General features: G+C 35.0%; 1 protein-coding gene across 1 annotated transcript; it reads right to left on the bottom strand.

Moving 5' to 3' along the window:
• Nucleotides 1-417: 417 nt before the first annotated feature.
• tbx5a (T-box transcription factor 5a) lies at nt 418-17,410 on the bottom strand. Its single transcript, XM_027144615.2, has 8 exons — nt 17,235-17,410; nt 16,216-16,310; nt 14,616-14,735; nt 12,919-13,066; nt 9,545-9,697; nt 5,542-5,633; nt 3,130-3,359; nt 418-2,288 (listed from the first exon to the last, which is right to left on the bottom strand). The coding sequence occupies exons 1-8, from the start codon at nt 17,373-17,375 to the stop codon at nt 1,714-1,716; spliced, it is 1,554 nt and encodes a 517-aa protein (XP_027000416.1). The 5' UTR covers nt 17,376-17,410; the 3' UTR covers nt 418-1,713.
• Between the last annotated feature and the right edge of the window lie 412 nt (nt 17,411-17,822).

Raw genomic sequence — 17,822 nt, 5'->3', positions numbered from 1 at the left:
TCAAATTTTCAGAACTTATTGCTTTAGGTTTAATGATGCAGCTGAGACAGACACTTTGACCGGCTAGTTCTACAAGCTAGATCTGCAAGATGTTCAAGTGTGATGACGTTGTTGGCTTTATTGGCTATACAGTTAAGTTTGGGAAGCTGACCTTTTCATGCAGTGTTGTTCAATCACTGTATTTTAGCTAGCTTGATCCTATTGTAAGTTAAGGATATTATCAGTGTCATGAATTGGACACTGAAATATATAGCGTTAATTTTAATGTATTTGGGCTGTTGTAGTGTTGTTGGTCATTTTTGACAATATAATCATTTTGTAATAATACAGATGGATGTCACACATCCAAATCATTGCATAGATCAGATAAACCTTTGGTTATAAAGTCCAGATAACAGCAAATTTAAAGTACACCATTTAGATTTATTTCCATTCTGTTTTCTATGTACATTTGTATTTTTATTTACAAGTTCTTTTTATATTGTTTCAGAAAACTGTCCTTCTGTCACCAACCAACAGGTGTCAGAATTTATAAAACAGTCTGTTTTTTTTTCCTAAAGAAAAGAAATGAATCTAAGTTAAACTTACATACTAGAAAAGACAAACAAACACATATTGCAGATAAAACACATGATAGGCTTCACAATAACAAAAAATAAATACTATTAACAGGAAGAAATGTAGTGACTGTACAACATTATTCCCTATAAACATTCACCTTTAACTGATGGTTATATTTTTGTTGTTGTTGTTGTTGTTGTTGTTGTTGTTGTTGTTGTTGTTGTTGTTGTAATAATGTGAAGCTGATACTGGAAATGTCAATTTGACATATGTATCTTCTTCGCTGTTGGGTGTATGTAGCTCCAACTATTGAATGGTGGGCCATTTCAAAATTATGCCAGCACATTTTTTAAAAGGGACCATCTGGTCCATGACAGCTAGCATTGGCTATAGTAGTGCTTCCAAAAAGTAATGATCTAATCCATTAAATTGAGATCACAAGGTATGGTCTGTGGAACATGACATATCTCTATGCCTAGCAGATGTACCCTTGATATTATTTATTTGTTGCCACAGCTACTTGACCATATAAACCCTAGAATCAGAATTTAGTGCATTTATTTGCATCCACTAAATATCAGTTTTCCAAACAGAATCTGTGAATTTGACAAGAATGAGCTTTTGAGACTTATAGTAGAACTGGTTAAATATGGACTAACTGGTAACACTACATCTTAAGGACTGCTCTTGGATTTCAGAGTAATAAAACAACATAGAACACAAACATCAAGATGAATAATACTATAAAAATGTTCTTTTCTATTTCCATTTTGTTTTTAAAAAGTATAGAAAATCAGGCCAGTCCCAAGTGCGTCCTCTGATTAAAAATGAACCGTAAATATGTGGCAAATCTTCGTCTCTGATTTACAGAATACAATACACGATTTACAAAACATGGTAAAAAAACATCCCATAGTATGAATAAATCTTTTTTCTGCCTTGTACTACAACATTCACACTGGACTACTCAGACATTCATTGCTAGTTGAACCAAGTTATAATCTATCCAAGCAGTCAGTTACAGCATGTGTCCAAAACTGATGACCAAATCACATGACTGCTGGTGTGGTGAAGAGCTTTGAAAAATATAAATATACACAAATGCCTTTGTGTGTGCAACTCCAATATATCATGTAGTGTGTGAGAATCCAGTTAGCTGCTCTCATTCCATTCAGGCATGATGCTTACACTGTGCACAGCATGATACTGGTGGGGCGATAGGGTGCGAGGAATACCGTGAGTGTACAAGTACTCATTCCCCTGCAGGTTAGCGCTGGGTGACTGGATTCCTGCTCCAGGGCTACACTGACGGCCAAGAGTCTGGTGGGGCATCGAGCTCTGGTACATAGCGTGGGCATCACCCAGTTGTGGTGAAGCGTGGCCGGCCACTCCACTCAACCTGGACACTAGAGGGCTGGAGGTGAAGTGGGCGGAGAAGTGCTGGTAGGGCAACCGCTCCATAGGTTGCATAGAACAACTGCTATAAGGGGAGACACCAGCCCACGTGTTGCAACTGATGTCTTCCAAGCTTGGAACAGCCTCGCTAGCTTGTGAAGCACTGGCATACATGCACGCCTGCCGCTGTCCAGACTCGGTCCGATAAGGGGCAGTGGAAAGGCCCAGCGTTTGAGAATAGCTAACAGGACGGTAGTAATGGTCATCTTCACTAGATGAACTCTCCATGTAGGCTTTTTTGTAGGAGTGATCTGTGTGACAGTCATCCTCAACTGAAAACAGATGAAGTGGGAGGATACGTTAGTGGTGAATGTGGAATTATTCAGTAATACTGCATTTCACTCCACATGATATACGGTACTACTGAAATAAGAATAAAGTTATGCAATGAACTTTATGCAAACAACATAGCCAACAGTAATAAAAGAATTCTGCTTACTTTCTAAATTTTAAAGGTGTAGGGTTAGAATTCTGGACAAAATTAGCTTGCCAATTTCTTCAAACCAGTCTCCCCTATCATCCAACAGCTACCATCTGTTGAAACTACCTCGTTTCCTCTACGACACATGAAGTCAGACAACTACTAGTCTTTTTAAACTGCTGCTAATGTTGCATCACAAGCCAGACAAATGCACTTGGACCATAGCTTTATCTGCATGATTTTGCATATGTGAGCTCACACATGCCCTCAACTGGCTAGTGTAACTGTGGTTGGGAGGAAAGAGTAATGCCATACTTTCTACCAAAGAAAGCATGACCGATTTTGCTTCCTTGGCTCCCAACTATGGATGGTTGTGGCATGAAATTTGTTTGGTTTGACCCTTTCATTATTAATAGAGCTCCAATGACCTTTAAAGATGGAATTATAACTCCAAAAATAGTGGCACCCTTCATGAAGTTGGGGAAAAATAATATACAATTCTTAAATTATATGAATCTTGCACACAAATATAACCATGTTAGTTTTTTTTTAACGTTTTTTTTAACGTTTTTTTTATTTTTTATCTATTTACAAACTATAAATTATATTCTGCCAGGTCAGACTGTACTGGTGCAACAGAAACGGACATAAAGCCGTTATGTTAAAGGAAGTATAAAGACCAGTCTGCGTACCTTTTCTCTTGATGCAGTGATAGTCTTGGCTGTGATCATGGGGTAATGGGTAGGAGCTTGATTGAGGCAGGAGATCCTGGGAGGTGTTGGTTACTCCATTCTCACAGGAGTACTGGGAGCTCATGCTGCTGGGTGTAGGCATCCCCTGAATGTCGCCGCTAAAGGGACTTTGACTGGCTCCCACTCTTTGACGTACGGTACTTCGAGGAACCACTGGATACTCCTTAGTGCTGTTGGAGGAAACAAGGATTTCCTGAATTAATGACAACATTCATGCTTGATTCACTCTTATATGTACTTATTCAGTCCAAAACCATGAACACATGATAACTAACCATATGTACACCACTCTGAACCATTGTTTCTGAGCTATTGGTTGAGAAAAAAAATCTGTTTGATTCCAAAAACATATTATTAAACTTGTAAAAAAGTGTAAAATTGTAAAATTCTTTAGACATTAAAATCTTCTATGCTTCCTGTCTCTGAGAGGAAAACATGCTAGTGTACTTGCTCATTTAGTCAGTTCTTCAATCATGTGGTAGCAGCATAAGGCATACAGATCATACAGATTCTGGTCAAGAGCTTCAATTATTATGTCTCTGTGTCATGAAAATGTCTCTAGATTTAGAAGATGATGCAAAATAATTAAATAAAATCCAGGGAGTGGAGGTTCTGTGGGCAGAAAGGCCTTGCTGACACAAAAGGTCAGATAGTGGGAATGTTTTGATCTGACAGGAGCTCAAATTAAAATACAAATAATGTCAGAACACACAAAAGGCACTCACATAAATGTTTTTGCCAGTCTGATGTTTGATAAGCTTAGGATATTTTGAAGCTCTTGAATATAATATGAATATAATGCATTGTGCTGATGATCGACTGATGACTGATGATCTGGGTTTCAGGTGATCTTATTAAAGTGGCTGGTGAGTGTAGAACCCAGGTGTCTTTGAAAATAACATGTTAAAGGATATGCACGATTCTAGATTTCTTGTTTTCCAACACTGCATGGATAGTATTTTATTGACACAAGTCTGAAGACGAGATCTGCTTTGTATCAGATAAGGAAGCGCTTGAGGACAGAAAGGGCAATAAGACCTTTGACCAGTGCAGATGATAAAGGTTAAATGTGGTGTCCAATTCACATCTTCTATTTTATTATCAATGCATATAATCCTGATGATATTTGCTTAATGAAATATTGATATTTAACGGTTTAACGGCATTTGCTTCATGATTAGTATGCAACATTTTTGCAACTTTAATTCTTTTGAAATTTTCTATTCCTCTTTGGCATTACAGGAATGTGTGACACTTGCTGTGGTGATAAGTCTATGCTCTTGTATGCTAATTATAGGACAGTAAAAATGAGCTATTATTATTGATTAGTTTTCTTTGAATATTGGTTGAAATCTTAATTTTAAGAGCCTAAAGGAAAAAATGCCAAAAAAGTAATGACAGGAAGGCCACTCATATTTTTTCCTTATGTATCACAAAATCTCATTTTAGAGTGGACACCGCCTTTGTTGGCTGCTGCGATTCACAGACCAGATTTTATCCTTTGAAAACGTGTTTTTCCACACTGTATGGACGCATGTTATACATCAGTCATCTGGAGTGAATAAGAGGAAAAGCCATGTGGGCTTTGCTTCCAAAAGACCAACTACAGCACCACCGCAGACAATTGTTGAATATGCACAAAACGCAGAGGCTTTGCATGAAGCTGAGATATTGCTGTGGTTTCAAGGCCAAGATAAATCGGCCTCCTTCAAGAGCTACACTTACATCAGAACCTCCCCATTGGGCAGAAGGGAGAGAGAGAGAGAGAGAGAGAGAAAGAGAGAGAGAGAGAGAGAGAGAGAGAGAGAGAGAGAGAGAGAGAGAGAGAGAGAGAGAGAGAGAGAGAGAGAGAGAGACTTTTCTGCAAATTAACCCTCCTGGCTTATATCTAAGAGGCTGTTTCTCCTGGTTGTGTATCTGCATTGATTAGTATGACTCTTCTTGGTGATAATTATTGAGCTTGTGAGATAGTTGAATCTTCCTTTAAGTTTCAGCTTATCTTATAATGTCAGTCAAGCCTCTTGTCATGGATAGCCCTTAAATACATTGTTTATTTATGGCATCTATATTTAGAAGGAGAGTACTTAAATGCAGTTAATGGTTTGCACTGTGGAAACACTAAAAGTTTGAATAGGAGACCAATTTTTGTACCATTTTACCATTTAGCCAATGCTGAATACTGTAATAAATTTGTGAAAGTTTTAATCACTACAGGTGTACATTTGCAGAACAATGTGTATAAATTATTAAGGAAGCTCAGATAAATAAAAGTAATAGTTTGACTAAAATACCTGCAAATCATTTATTACACTTTACAGATCTTTTATGTGAGAGAACCTTATCTGTACATACCTCTGCATTCTCGACATGCGGTGCAGCTCCATATCATCACTGCCTCGAAAGCCCTTCGCAAAAGGATTGTTCTCAATCTTTAGCTGAGTAATCTACAAAACAATGAACAGACCAGTTACAGATTTTCCCTCAAGTCATTACAAAATAAAAAAAAGCACTAGCAAAGGTTAAAAATAGATATGCAGCTGGAGGAATGTACAAAATTTGTAATGTGGAGAAAAAAATGAAATAAAAGTATTTTCTTGTCACTGTTATCAAAAGAGCAATTATTATGTTTTTGGCACTGTGTTCTGTTGGTGTTTGCCAGCTGTGGACGATGTAATAAAACAAAGCTGATGTCAGTCTAAGTAAAACCATGTACATGCTTCTTATTATGTGATCAAAGTACAGTTTAGTCATTTAAGCTTACATCAGTGTGCATTTTCATACCATAATTCAGTAATAATAATAATAATAATAACAAGAATGCTTTTATTGATATTATTATTATTATTATTATTATTATTATTATTATTATTATTATTATTATTATTATTATTATTATTATTATTAATAACAGTTATAATATAATCTAAACACATTTAACACAACATATGCATTGTCTAACCTAGCAATTTCAATGCATCCGCGATTATTCACAAGTGGTCATGGTATATAATTAAACACACACACACAGACAGAGAGCGAGAGAGAGAGAGAGAGAGAGAGAGAGAGAGAGAGAGAGAGAGAGAGAGAGAGAGAGAGAGAGAGAGACTCATGTAGAAATTGCAAACTCATATTGCAAAGTATGAGTACCGTTACACCTGATGATCTGTGCGTTTCAGAAATAAATACAGCGACCAGATTTAAAGTGACAAGATTTGGATTAAGAAGCGGTTTAAGTCTGTGAGCTATCCAGCTCAGGGGTTTCGCGTATCTCCCACGCAATAATCCAGGCTTTCCTTGGCAGGTTAGTTGTTGGCAGTGTGGCAGTTTCTCAGCAAGACGGGAACTTTAACTGCGTGTTGGCTCTCACTTGAGACCCCGTAAAATATCTTCTTGTTGGGACACATTTCTAAGCTCTCGTAAACACACTGAAAAACTTGGCAGGTTGACAATTTCTTTAAGTAAAGTATAAGTTTTTGTATGCTTTGTTAAAAATAATATATATTATTTTGTGTGTGTGTATGTGTGTGTGTGTGTGTGTGTGTGTGTGTATGTGTGTGTGTGTGTGTGTGTGTGTGTGTGTGTGTGTGTGTGTGTGTGTGTGTGTGTGTGTGTGTGTGTGTGTGGTTATCCGTTAAAAACCAGAGTATTGACGAGGAAGAGTTTTGTTTATAGGCTCCACTAAAAAAACAGGTTGACGTATTTATTTTGCATTTATTACTAATTACTAAACTGTCCGTGTGGGCACTCTTACACCATTTAGAACTTTATAAAGAATAGTTCACCATGAATGTTTTACTCGGACAGAAAACATAATTTAATACATAAAACTAAAACATAATTTGCACCTTAAAATATTTGAAAGACTATATAATATATTAATAATAATATAATATATAATATATTAATAAATCAGTCAATGAATAAATAAATTATATATATATATATATATATATATATATATATATATATATATATATATATATATATATAGCTTTACAAAAATCCCAATTAGTTTTCTCTCAAAGTCGCCAGTTAACTCACTGAATATAATCATTGTGTCTCGGGCACTGGGGGACACTTGGACGGATTTCCGGTTCTGAAAGGTACTGAGATTTGATTGGCTCACACATCATTACCAGTCGTCGACCCCCTCTGCCTTATTCCTCACAGTGCGCAATAGCACCTGACACTAAAAGTCCTTACAACAAGGACGTGAAACAGACACTTCAGGAATGTTTATTTAAATCCCGACTAAAGGAAGTCTGGAAACATATCGGAGAGAATTGAAATGTACTTAGAACCAACTCAAACAACACACTTGGCTGTAATGTAATGAGTGGCCTATTAGGCAGTATTGCACAGATCTCATTAAGTGCCTCTGATCGACGGTCATGGATCACAATAATCTACTTAGCTGCATGCCTACAGCAGTAAGCCTACTGCCTACTGATCTCTGTTACAGTATATCAAGTTTAAACATCAACAACATAACCAAAATCACCATACTTGTTTGCAGATTGTCACAATAGACCTTTCGGGTGTTTTCGTGAAAATTGTAAATTGTCAGAATCAAAATGGGTTGCAAATGTTCAGAATAGTAATAAATGAGCAGATGGTAGCTTGATCTATTTGATTTTAAACTATTCAAAATGACATGCTGATATGCTCATATGGCCTGCTAGTACATTAGTGTACTTACTTCTTTAAATAATGCCATTACACATTTTAACCATTTTGGAGGGTACCACGGGGTAAAATAAGTAGGAATGAGAAAAAAATATATCGTGCCAATTTTCGTAAAACAGAAACGATTTAAATTGTTATTAAAATTATTTTAAAACCACTGAACACATGAAGAATGTAGAGCGCCATTTTCACTTTTTTTAGTAAATGCTTTTTTTTGGAAAAAAACAAACATTTGAATTGATGCTCTATAGGCTAAAGTAACAAACAAAAAAACATTTTGCTGTGTGAAATAAGATTTGTTTGGTAATTATTTATAAAATTTGTTTGCCAAAAATGGCACATAGTTCAAATAGAATTTGAAGAAATTCTAAGAATATTTTTGGAAAATAAATATAACAATTCGCTTGTTATATAATTAGTAACACTATAATAAGTTTTTCAGACTGTATTTTAATAATTCATTTCTCCAGAATAAAAACAAAAAACAAAAAATCCTAAGAAAAGAAATGAAAGAAATAAAGATTAAAAAAAATCTTTTACATTTTTATTATAGATCTGTCAAATCTATTAAGTTTCATGACATTTTCTTTAATGGATTTGATGATTTTGTTGAGTATAATTGCTAACATTCTTCAGTCTGCATATTTTTTTAAATATAGACAGTATACACATTATAATAACATATAATATAATATCTTTGGTCAGCAACATAGGCTTCTGTAACATTAGGCATTCATATGGCTGTATTATTAGTTAAAAGTCAAACGGGGGCATTATTATACGGGGGCATTATTATATAATGAAGCTTTTATTAAAATAAATCTTATGAGCAGTTGTAGGACAACGCTAAGGATGTTCATGTACAACAGATTTGTTGATCTGTAGACTATGTGTGGATATACAAATTTGGCAAAGGTGTAAACCAAGCTGAAACTCTCCTGTTATGCCTCCTTAGTAAAATGTTTTAAACAGCTCGCATAGATTTAGGTTATTTTTAAAAACTTTTTAAACCTTCATCACCACTGCACATACAACAAACACCAATTATTTTTATCATGTATTGGCAGGCAGGAATACATATTTCCTTAAGCATCTGAAGTTTCTGAATCATTAAAATTTAAAAACAGTACACAGTACAACTTACATATAATCAGAGCATGCTGCTTTTATTCTCTTAATTACAGAAAAAAACAGCTTAAACACAACAGTGAGTGGAAAATATGTCCATGCTTAATGTTTTGAATGAAATATGGAGCCGAGAAAAAACCTGCTGTGGACAAAAAATTAAGCTATAGCATATGTGTCGATTATGATTTTTACTTATGTGGAAAAAATAAATAACGAAAACGTGGTTTAACATGTTTTGAGTCAGCAGCTTGAATGTTTTAAGAGAATAAATCGATTTTAAGATATTAAGCTAAAAGTTTTCTTGAATGAATAAACATGGCATTATGTAATCATAGTTTCAGCCTAATGATCTTTGACTTCAGTAACCAGTATTCAACTCATCTCCAGCCATGAAATATGGCATAATCCTTCATGCACTTTTGTTTTACTCCTATTTTTATTAGTAGAAAGCCTGATCCAAACCAACCCAATGCGAAAAAAAGGGAAGAATATGGCTGAAAGTTATTTCTTGAACTGCGCACACATCATCTCTTCAACTTACCTTGTGGTTCTGGTAAGACGTGACCGCAATGAACGATGTTTCGGGGAACACATGAGTGCAAAAGGCGGTGTTTTTGGAGCCAAACCCGTTATTTTCATCCGCCTTAACGATGTGGATCCTCGGTTGATATTTATGCATGGAGTTCAAAATGATCTAAAACGCAAGAAAAGGGACAAAAATATATTATAACAGTTTTCAGAGAAGTTGCATGCAACGCTTTAATCCAACGCAAAAAAACAACAACGTGTATATATGCACAATATATATATTTTCCATTCCATAACTGAGATATTCTAACACATTTGTCTTAATTCGGTTTCTTTTCTTTTTTTACTTCCTGTGACCTGTTGGTAGTAAAGCACGCGGCGTAGTTTTGCGGCATGGGCAGGAGACACTGAGACGCTGCTCACTCAGTTGGACTTGAGCTCTCGACTCAAAGCTGAAGTCCCTGTTATCCATAGAGCTAAGCCTAATTGCACTGACACACACAGGAATCACGGACATCACACGGGAAGAATCTAATAATGCCTTCTTAATGGGCACTATTACGTAGAGAACAAATCAAGGAAACTCTGCACTCTCAAGAAAGAAAACAAGAACGAAAGGAAGAAATAAAGAAATAAAGAAAAGGTACACCTTTTGTAAATTTCAAATCAAATCAAATTAACATGTAAGCTATCTTTAGCCTAGAAAGAAAGACACTAAAGTATACATTTGATCTCTAAAGTTTGCCAATAAATTATTATTATTATTATTATTATTATTATTGTTGTTATTATTATTATTATTATTATTATTAACAACAACAACAACAACAACAACAACAACAACAATAATAATAATAATAATAATAATAATAATAATAATAATAATAATAATAATAATGCTACTGTCTACACATTTTTTCACAATTGCACTATGGTTAATTACTTAGTTGGCATAGTACTTACATGGGTTTAATTCAAAACTAATACTTGGAGAAAAAAGTAAAATAAATAAATAAATAAAGCAGAATAAAAAGCTCCAAAAATAATCAGGATATTAAGGTAAATATTTAAATAATGTGCCTAATATTTAAGTATTTCATGAAATATTTGTGGGCTGAGGGGGTGCCAGATTATATAATTCACAAGCTGCAAAAAAGTTTGAGAATCCCTTGTCTAGTCTGCAGTATTTGTTAAATATTACACTTGGTTATATTTACTGTCCTGGAATTCATTTTGCAATCAAAGCAGTAGCTTAATGACACTGTTAGACTATTTGATTCACTGGTTCACTGATTGACAGGAGCAGTAATTGATTACAAAGCTGAAGCACATCTTCACTTTAAATATTGACTCAACACCAGACTAGTCCTCATGCATAAACCTTATGGAATGGTTACCGAGGTAAATACAATATACTGCTAATTTAACACAAAAATATACAACATAAGCTGTCAAGTACAAAATGACTGAGCAAGAAAACTCACGTCATTCTTGTAATGTAAGAGCATAAAGCTTGCAAAACGTTACCACAGAACTACATCACACTAAGCTTTTGAATGTGAATTGCGATCAGGCAGAAGACAATTTTTCTTGCATGCTTGTGGTGGGACCACCCACTTGGAGTACAGCATTAGTGTGAGTTCGGTGCCCTGTTTCTCTGTATCTTTATTTGCCCTGATAGTTTTTTATGATAGCAAAGGATCACAGATGACCCTAAATGCTTGCCCCTCACTTTCATGTCCCTGACAACACAGGGATTTTGAAACCATCCAGATTAACAAGTTTTGTATACCTTTGTCCATCACTCATCCTGTACTATCATTATAACATAAACAGTTTGCAGCACTGATATCCAAACTCCACCCTGTGACTCAAATATTTCTAGAAAGAATGTGGAATGGTGTTTGGTCCTAAAAGTGATCAAAGTGGATTAGGAAGACAAAATGGGAGACAGTTGAAACTTGGAATTCTCAAAGCAAGTATGCTCTCTCTCGATAACTATCCCATTTCACTTATGTGATCAGCTCTATCATCATTAATTGCTGTTTTCCACAAAGTTTTAATGTGAAGTTTTATTATTAGTGAGCCTAATTAAGACCATTTCCCCCAATCTGAGCCAATTGTATGCATTTTATTAATGAATCCAGTCTGTTACGCTGCATATTCGGCTGAGATAGCCAAGTTCACTAATTATTCATAGGTCTTAAATAATTTCAAGCACCTGGAACAAGAAGTCGATAGATTGTTATTTTGGTCGAGAAACCAAACTTCATTTATAAATCCCAGGTTGCTCTTTAAGGATAAAAAGGAAGGAATTGCCAAGAACCACTGCAACCAATCAAAAATGCATTCTGGTCAAAAATTTACAACACTGCTCACATTCCATCTGGAGTCCAATTTCATTTTGCCAGCTGGGGTTTGGCAAGAAAACAAGCATGATTAACTAAAATGCAAAGCAACGGAAAACTAAGCGACATGGGACGAATCTTCATATTGTAGCTGTATTTAAAGAAAATCAAGCAGCACAGATTCAAATGTGCCCAAACTAAACAGTACATAGGATGTTTAAACAAAATGTTTTCTGAGTGAGCGTAAGTTTGCAGCAAAATTTACTCTTTTTTCCCCCACTTAATCTATGTGTAATATCATTTTAAAAATCCTCATGCATGTAAAAGTTGCACAGGGTACAGTCTCTAGGCTGGTAAAATGTCAAGACTGTAGAAAAACCCACAACGTCAATTTTTCTCACATCACAATGCAGGTGCTGAGCTATGAATAAGCCCACACACTACATCATGCTGGAAAATATTAAATAGAAAAATTGCCAATCAAGGTTACAGAGTTTATTAATAGCTACAAGGTCAATCCTGTGGTATCTTGTTTAAAAATCTTACAAATGAGTTCATCAGGAGTAGAAATGCAAAACTTCTACCGACACTATGAAAAAAATAAATAAAAGAAAACTATATCTTTTAAAAGCCAAAAACAGACCAAATTAATAATGCGGTGTTTTGAGTACATTAAAAGTGCGTTGCCTACCTCAGAAGTTCTTTTAATTATGATTGCCGGTTATTGTTATAGCTTATGCTCTGGCACTTGTCAGTGACGCCTGCTAGTAGTTTTAATTACCTTCTTCTCGAGTTCCGATGCTTGCTATTGGCTCAAAAATGATGGCCACCTGGTTGCACTTTTTAACAAAATGGTCTTAAAACTTCCACAACTTTATACAATTGTATACATTCTCCAAAACTTGCCGGAATGAAAAGCGTTCAGACAAATATTAAAAATAGGAATAACGCAACATGAGTCGATTTTAAACCTCGGCTAGCTGGTTTAGAAACAAAGTAAAGCAAATAATGAACTATAACAAAGAAAGTGTTTACTTACATGTCCAAAAGGATCTAGGTGGTTGTTGGTGAGTTTGAGTTTCTGGAAGGAGACGAGCTGTCGCATCCAGTGCGCGCCTGTGGCTGGAGAATCGGGATGCACGTAGAGCCTGCCGGGCATTGCGGGTTCTGCCTTTCCTGTCACTGACCTAGCACACACACCAAAAATACCAGAACATAATCGGTCATGTATGTCAAAGATTTCATAACATTTCCATTTAAGTCAAACAAAAGTAGACATATAGTAGGCAAAAGCTTGGGGGAAAGAATTACGCAGCAACGGGTTTGTTCATATACCTTACATTTTATATTTTAAATGTATAGCATTTGTCAGGCGCCCTTATCCTGAGAGACATACATTTTATCTTATTTTTATACAACTGAGCAATTGAGGTTTAATGGCCTTGATCAAGAGCCTAGCAGTGGCAGACTGGTGGACCTGGCATTCGACCTGCTGTCTAGTTAATATATAATAATAGTTCTAGTTTGAGTATGAGTTTCAATGATAATAATAATAATAATAATAATAATAATAATAATAATAATAATAATAATAATAATAATAATAATAATAATAATAATAATAATAATTCTAAAGGGTCAGCAGGTGCTGGAATTCATCTCCACTCTGAAATAAGATTAGAATTTTCCCCACAAATGTATCCTAATTGACGCTCTTATTTGGCATGGCTCATTACCCTGTGCAATGGCATTCTGACACAAATGTATCCCTTCTGTCATTTTTTAAAGACTCGTTTGGTGTGTTAACAAGAGTGCGTTAAAACAGTAGCTGGCTAAGAGCGCCATTAGTTCCAGTGCTTGCACAGATGGGATAATTATCAGCGATATTGGCATGTGGTCATCCTCACTGAATAACCTTACATTTAAACCCGCTGATCCAGAAAAGAGCGCCTCAAACAAATCTAAATTCTGCGCCGTTTCTGTGAGCAGAGAGAAAGAGTGAGGGGGTACATATGACTAGTTTAAAGAATGGCTTTCATAATACTTCTGAAATTTATTTAAATTAAAAAAAAAAAAACAATTAAGTCATTTTACTTGTTTGGAAGTCACGTCTTTTGCCGGAACAACATAACCCTATGCACGCACATAGGAGAACCTCTAGGACTGCCAAACTGACAACACCACTAGTTTTCCAGGTTCTGGGGAAAAGGGCTATCAACAGAGTTCTTATCAATGTTCGGCTAAAACTATTCATATTTATTTGTTGTTTTACTGACTATATTTGTTGATTTTTTATAAGTATTTAACGCAAAAACAATACGGCAACAAGATTTTACATTTTCCAGATAAAAGGCAATGCATGGAATACACCAACAATTGGGATCTACACTTTGTTAGCATTCTGCACATCTCGTGCAAGGAGTCTATTTTGGTACAAAATGTGAGGCAGTAAGAGGTTAAAGGGTGTTTCATGGAATAACCAAATGTGGTTGAAATGCCTGCATTTTCCTCTCTTTCGAAGCACGCAGCCGCTGAATACTAAGCATTAGTCGAGGATAAAATTGGCAAGCCCGAAAACTTTCATTTCTTGGCTCGAATGTGCCTCCGGCTTCCCGAAATGTCCAAAAATATTCTGCTAGCCTCCTCTATAGAGTGAAATCAATTCTGTGTAAATATACAGCAGTCCTACAGTTAACTCTATTGTGCATAAATAACTTTCAGAGGTGTCATACGAACCATTTATTATCGGCGAATTTATAGCGGTGGTCGTCCGCTGGCACGACATCCATCAGAAGAATATATTTCGTTTTGGGGTTCAGTCCAGTGACCTTCACTTTGAAGCTCGGGAACATTCGCCTGTAGATGAAAATAGGAACATTATGGCATTGAAAATAGGCATGGAATGATTAAAAACAATGGTTAAAAGTGGGATTTCCCTCTATAACGAGACATTATTCTTGAGACGTATAGCACAACTTATCAGCAACAGGCATTCGATTGATGTAAAAAATAATAAGTTAAACATACCATTAATGCATAATATTTGTTTAGCCATTTAATCGAGATTTAAATATCCAACAACAACAACAACAACAACAACAACAACAACAACAATAATAATAATAATAATAATAATAATAATAATAATAATAATAATAATAATAAAGTTAGTATTGTTGCTGCTGCTGTTCATGTATTCCAGACTAGTCATTTCATCCCACGCATCAGTTTGTTACTCGTTTATGACTCAGACATTCTGTAACATAAAACGTTCAAAAAGCATGAAAATATATAGTCACCATAAAAGAACTGGACTGTTGTATATTTTGTTTTGTTGCTGTGGTGGTGCATTGCTCCTAAGTTCTGCTAATAAGCAGCAATTCTGTTCCAGAACCTCATGAAATGTGCAGCTAAGTTGATCATATTCCCCTTATTAAAAGCTGAAGTAGTCGAATGCATGCAGAAATGCCCATGCTTCAAGCCTGATCTTGTTTATGTAGTTGCAGGGCCGACTGTAGTCTAGAGAAATGTAGGCCTTCGGGAGATTTGTGAGGGATGGCAAACACATTTCAAAAAAGAACAAACGAGCTGAATATAAAAGCTACCCTTTTTAATGGTTCTGGAGAAACAGTTTGTTACTGTAAAAAGTAATAAACAATAAATATTTAGGTTCACATAGAGTTCTTATGGATTGCTCTTTTATTCCCTGTTACACATTTAACCCTAAAAACCCTTTCCACAAAGCATAATCAGAACATATTCAGAATATTCTAGTTTTTTTTTTAACACGTTTAATCCTACTCTAGTCTGTAAAGCTTCAATGGAGGTTTTGCAGTCAGGTTTTGCATTTACAAATACAAACAGCTAAATACTACAACAGCAACTACAAAAGAAAATTACCGTTGTAGCAAGACAAATTTTAACTTGGTAAAAATGCACTTCAAAGCTTCACATAATAATCCTATAATATCTTTGGCCATCAAAATAATGGTGTAAGCACATAGGGGGAGAAACTGGGATTAGGGTTATGTAAACCACATAGTAATACTGTATACAGTAATATACAGAAAGGCCTCGGTCATTGTACAAACACTTAAAATCCACTCGAGACAAGAAAATGATCGTGGAAGAGTGCACAAAAGACGAACAATGATAAGTAGAAACTGTATTTTTTTCAGTCGAAATTTCGACACATTATATTTTGAGACTAAAATGGTCTGTATAATTATAAATTGAGGGAAAAACGAGTGCACATGCCTTATCCTATTTTTTGTATATATTTCAAGACAAAATGTTAGTTATTTTGGAGAATCAAGCTTAACGTAAAGCGACCTACCTCCCTGCTTTGGTGATGATCATTTCCGTTCCTACTTCATGGAATTTCATCCACAACTCACGTTCGTGTAAGTAAACTTTTATTCCTTCCATTCCCTGAAAGAGGACACACAGTTCAAAATGGAGCATGAACAAATATAGCACCGTCATCTGCTGGAGCCATTGAGCACCACATGCGGAGCATAACAAAAGACTGAAGTTGCGCAAGATAAAAATAATCACCAAGTAAACTCTTTTTTTCCCACAGTTTTTTTGTCAAGAGGGAACTGAGAAAAGTATATATTTTGTACTGGAGCAATAAAATTTAAATTACAAGTTAGAATGCTAAATAATACAAATTAGAGAAAACAAAGGGCTAAATAGAAAATATTAAATTTAAACATACAGAAAGTGTGTGCATAGTGTCATATAAAAAGTTGTATACGTTCAAAAAACAGATCCCTGCCAGCTTTAAGAGTCACAAATAAATTACAACACCCAATAAATACTTAAATAACTAACTAAAATAAAAATAAAAAATGCTTGTGGAGTTATTACAAATTTTCGTATTTTTCTTTTGCAGTTTTAAATGTTTCTTACTGGCTAAATGTCAGATGTGAAGTATATTATTAGTCAGGTAATGCGCATAATTTATACCAGTGTAATTTTGTAAAAAGTTCATTAGATTTGTGATCGTAGATGTAGTGTAATTCTGTAAGTATACAAAGTAAAATATACAACTGAATTCTGCAAAAAAAAAATCACTGTATGTATGTAAACAACATCACTGTATGTATTATTTCTACATTTCCACGCCGAAGTATTTAAAATAAAAGAGATAAAGAGGCATTAAATCTATCCACTTCAACCACTTCATTTACACACGCCATATTTAAATACATCCTTGACGTTTCCTAAGTCTGTAATCAGTAAATCGCGCGTACACACACACACACACACACACACACACACACACACACACACACACACACACACACACACACACACACACACACACACACACACACAAGCAAATCCAACCTGTTGAATGTAAGTTGTTTGGGATGATGGAGATTTGCTGGAACTTCCATTTTGTTTCTCCGCTTTACTCTCTTGTATCTCCTTTGAATCGGGATCATTTGTAGATTTTTGTTGCCCAGAAACTTCTTCGTTGTCAGCCATATCAGCAGGCCTACTTCCTCACTGGTTTCTACACTAAAGCCTGGATGACAGAATTAAAAATGAAAATAAATTTATATATATATATATATATATATATATATATATATATATATATATATATATATATATATATATATATATATATATATATATATATAAACTCATTCTTCTGAAGCACATATACACAGCTATATAAGCGTTATGAAAAAAAGGAAAGAATATAAACTGACGCATTTTCATACTATATTAAAATCCATGTGAACCAAAGGGTCAATTCACAAGGCTAGAAAACCCAAAACAAAACACAAAATTAAACAATAAAAAAATATTCGGTTTTGGTAGGCCTTCACTTAATCCTTCACTTAAACACACCAAATTATATTTAACCCAATTAAACAGGGAGCAATAACATTTTACAGGTATTTATATCCATAGTGAGCTCATATT

This window comes from Tachysurus fulvidraco, chromosome 26 (genome assembly GCF_022655615.1).
Source record: "Tachysurus fulvidraco isolate hzauxx_2018 chromosome 26, HZAU_PFXX_2.0, whole genome shotgun sequence".
In the NCBI taxonomy this organism is placed as follows: Eukaryota; Metazoa; Chordata; class Actinopteri; order Siluriformes; family Bagridae; genus Tachysurus; species Tachysurus fulvidraco.
The sequence above is the reverse complement of the archived record's forward strand: the minus strand, read 5'-3'. Positions and strand labels throughout refer to the sequence as shown.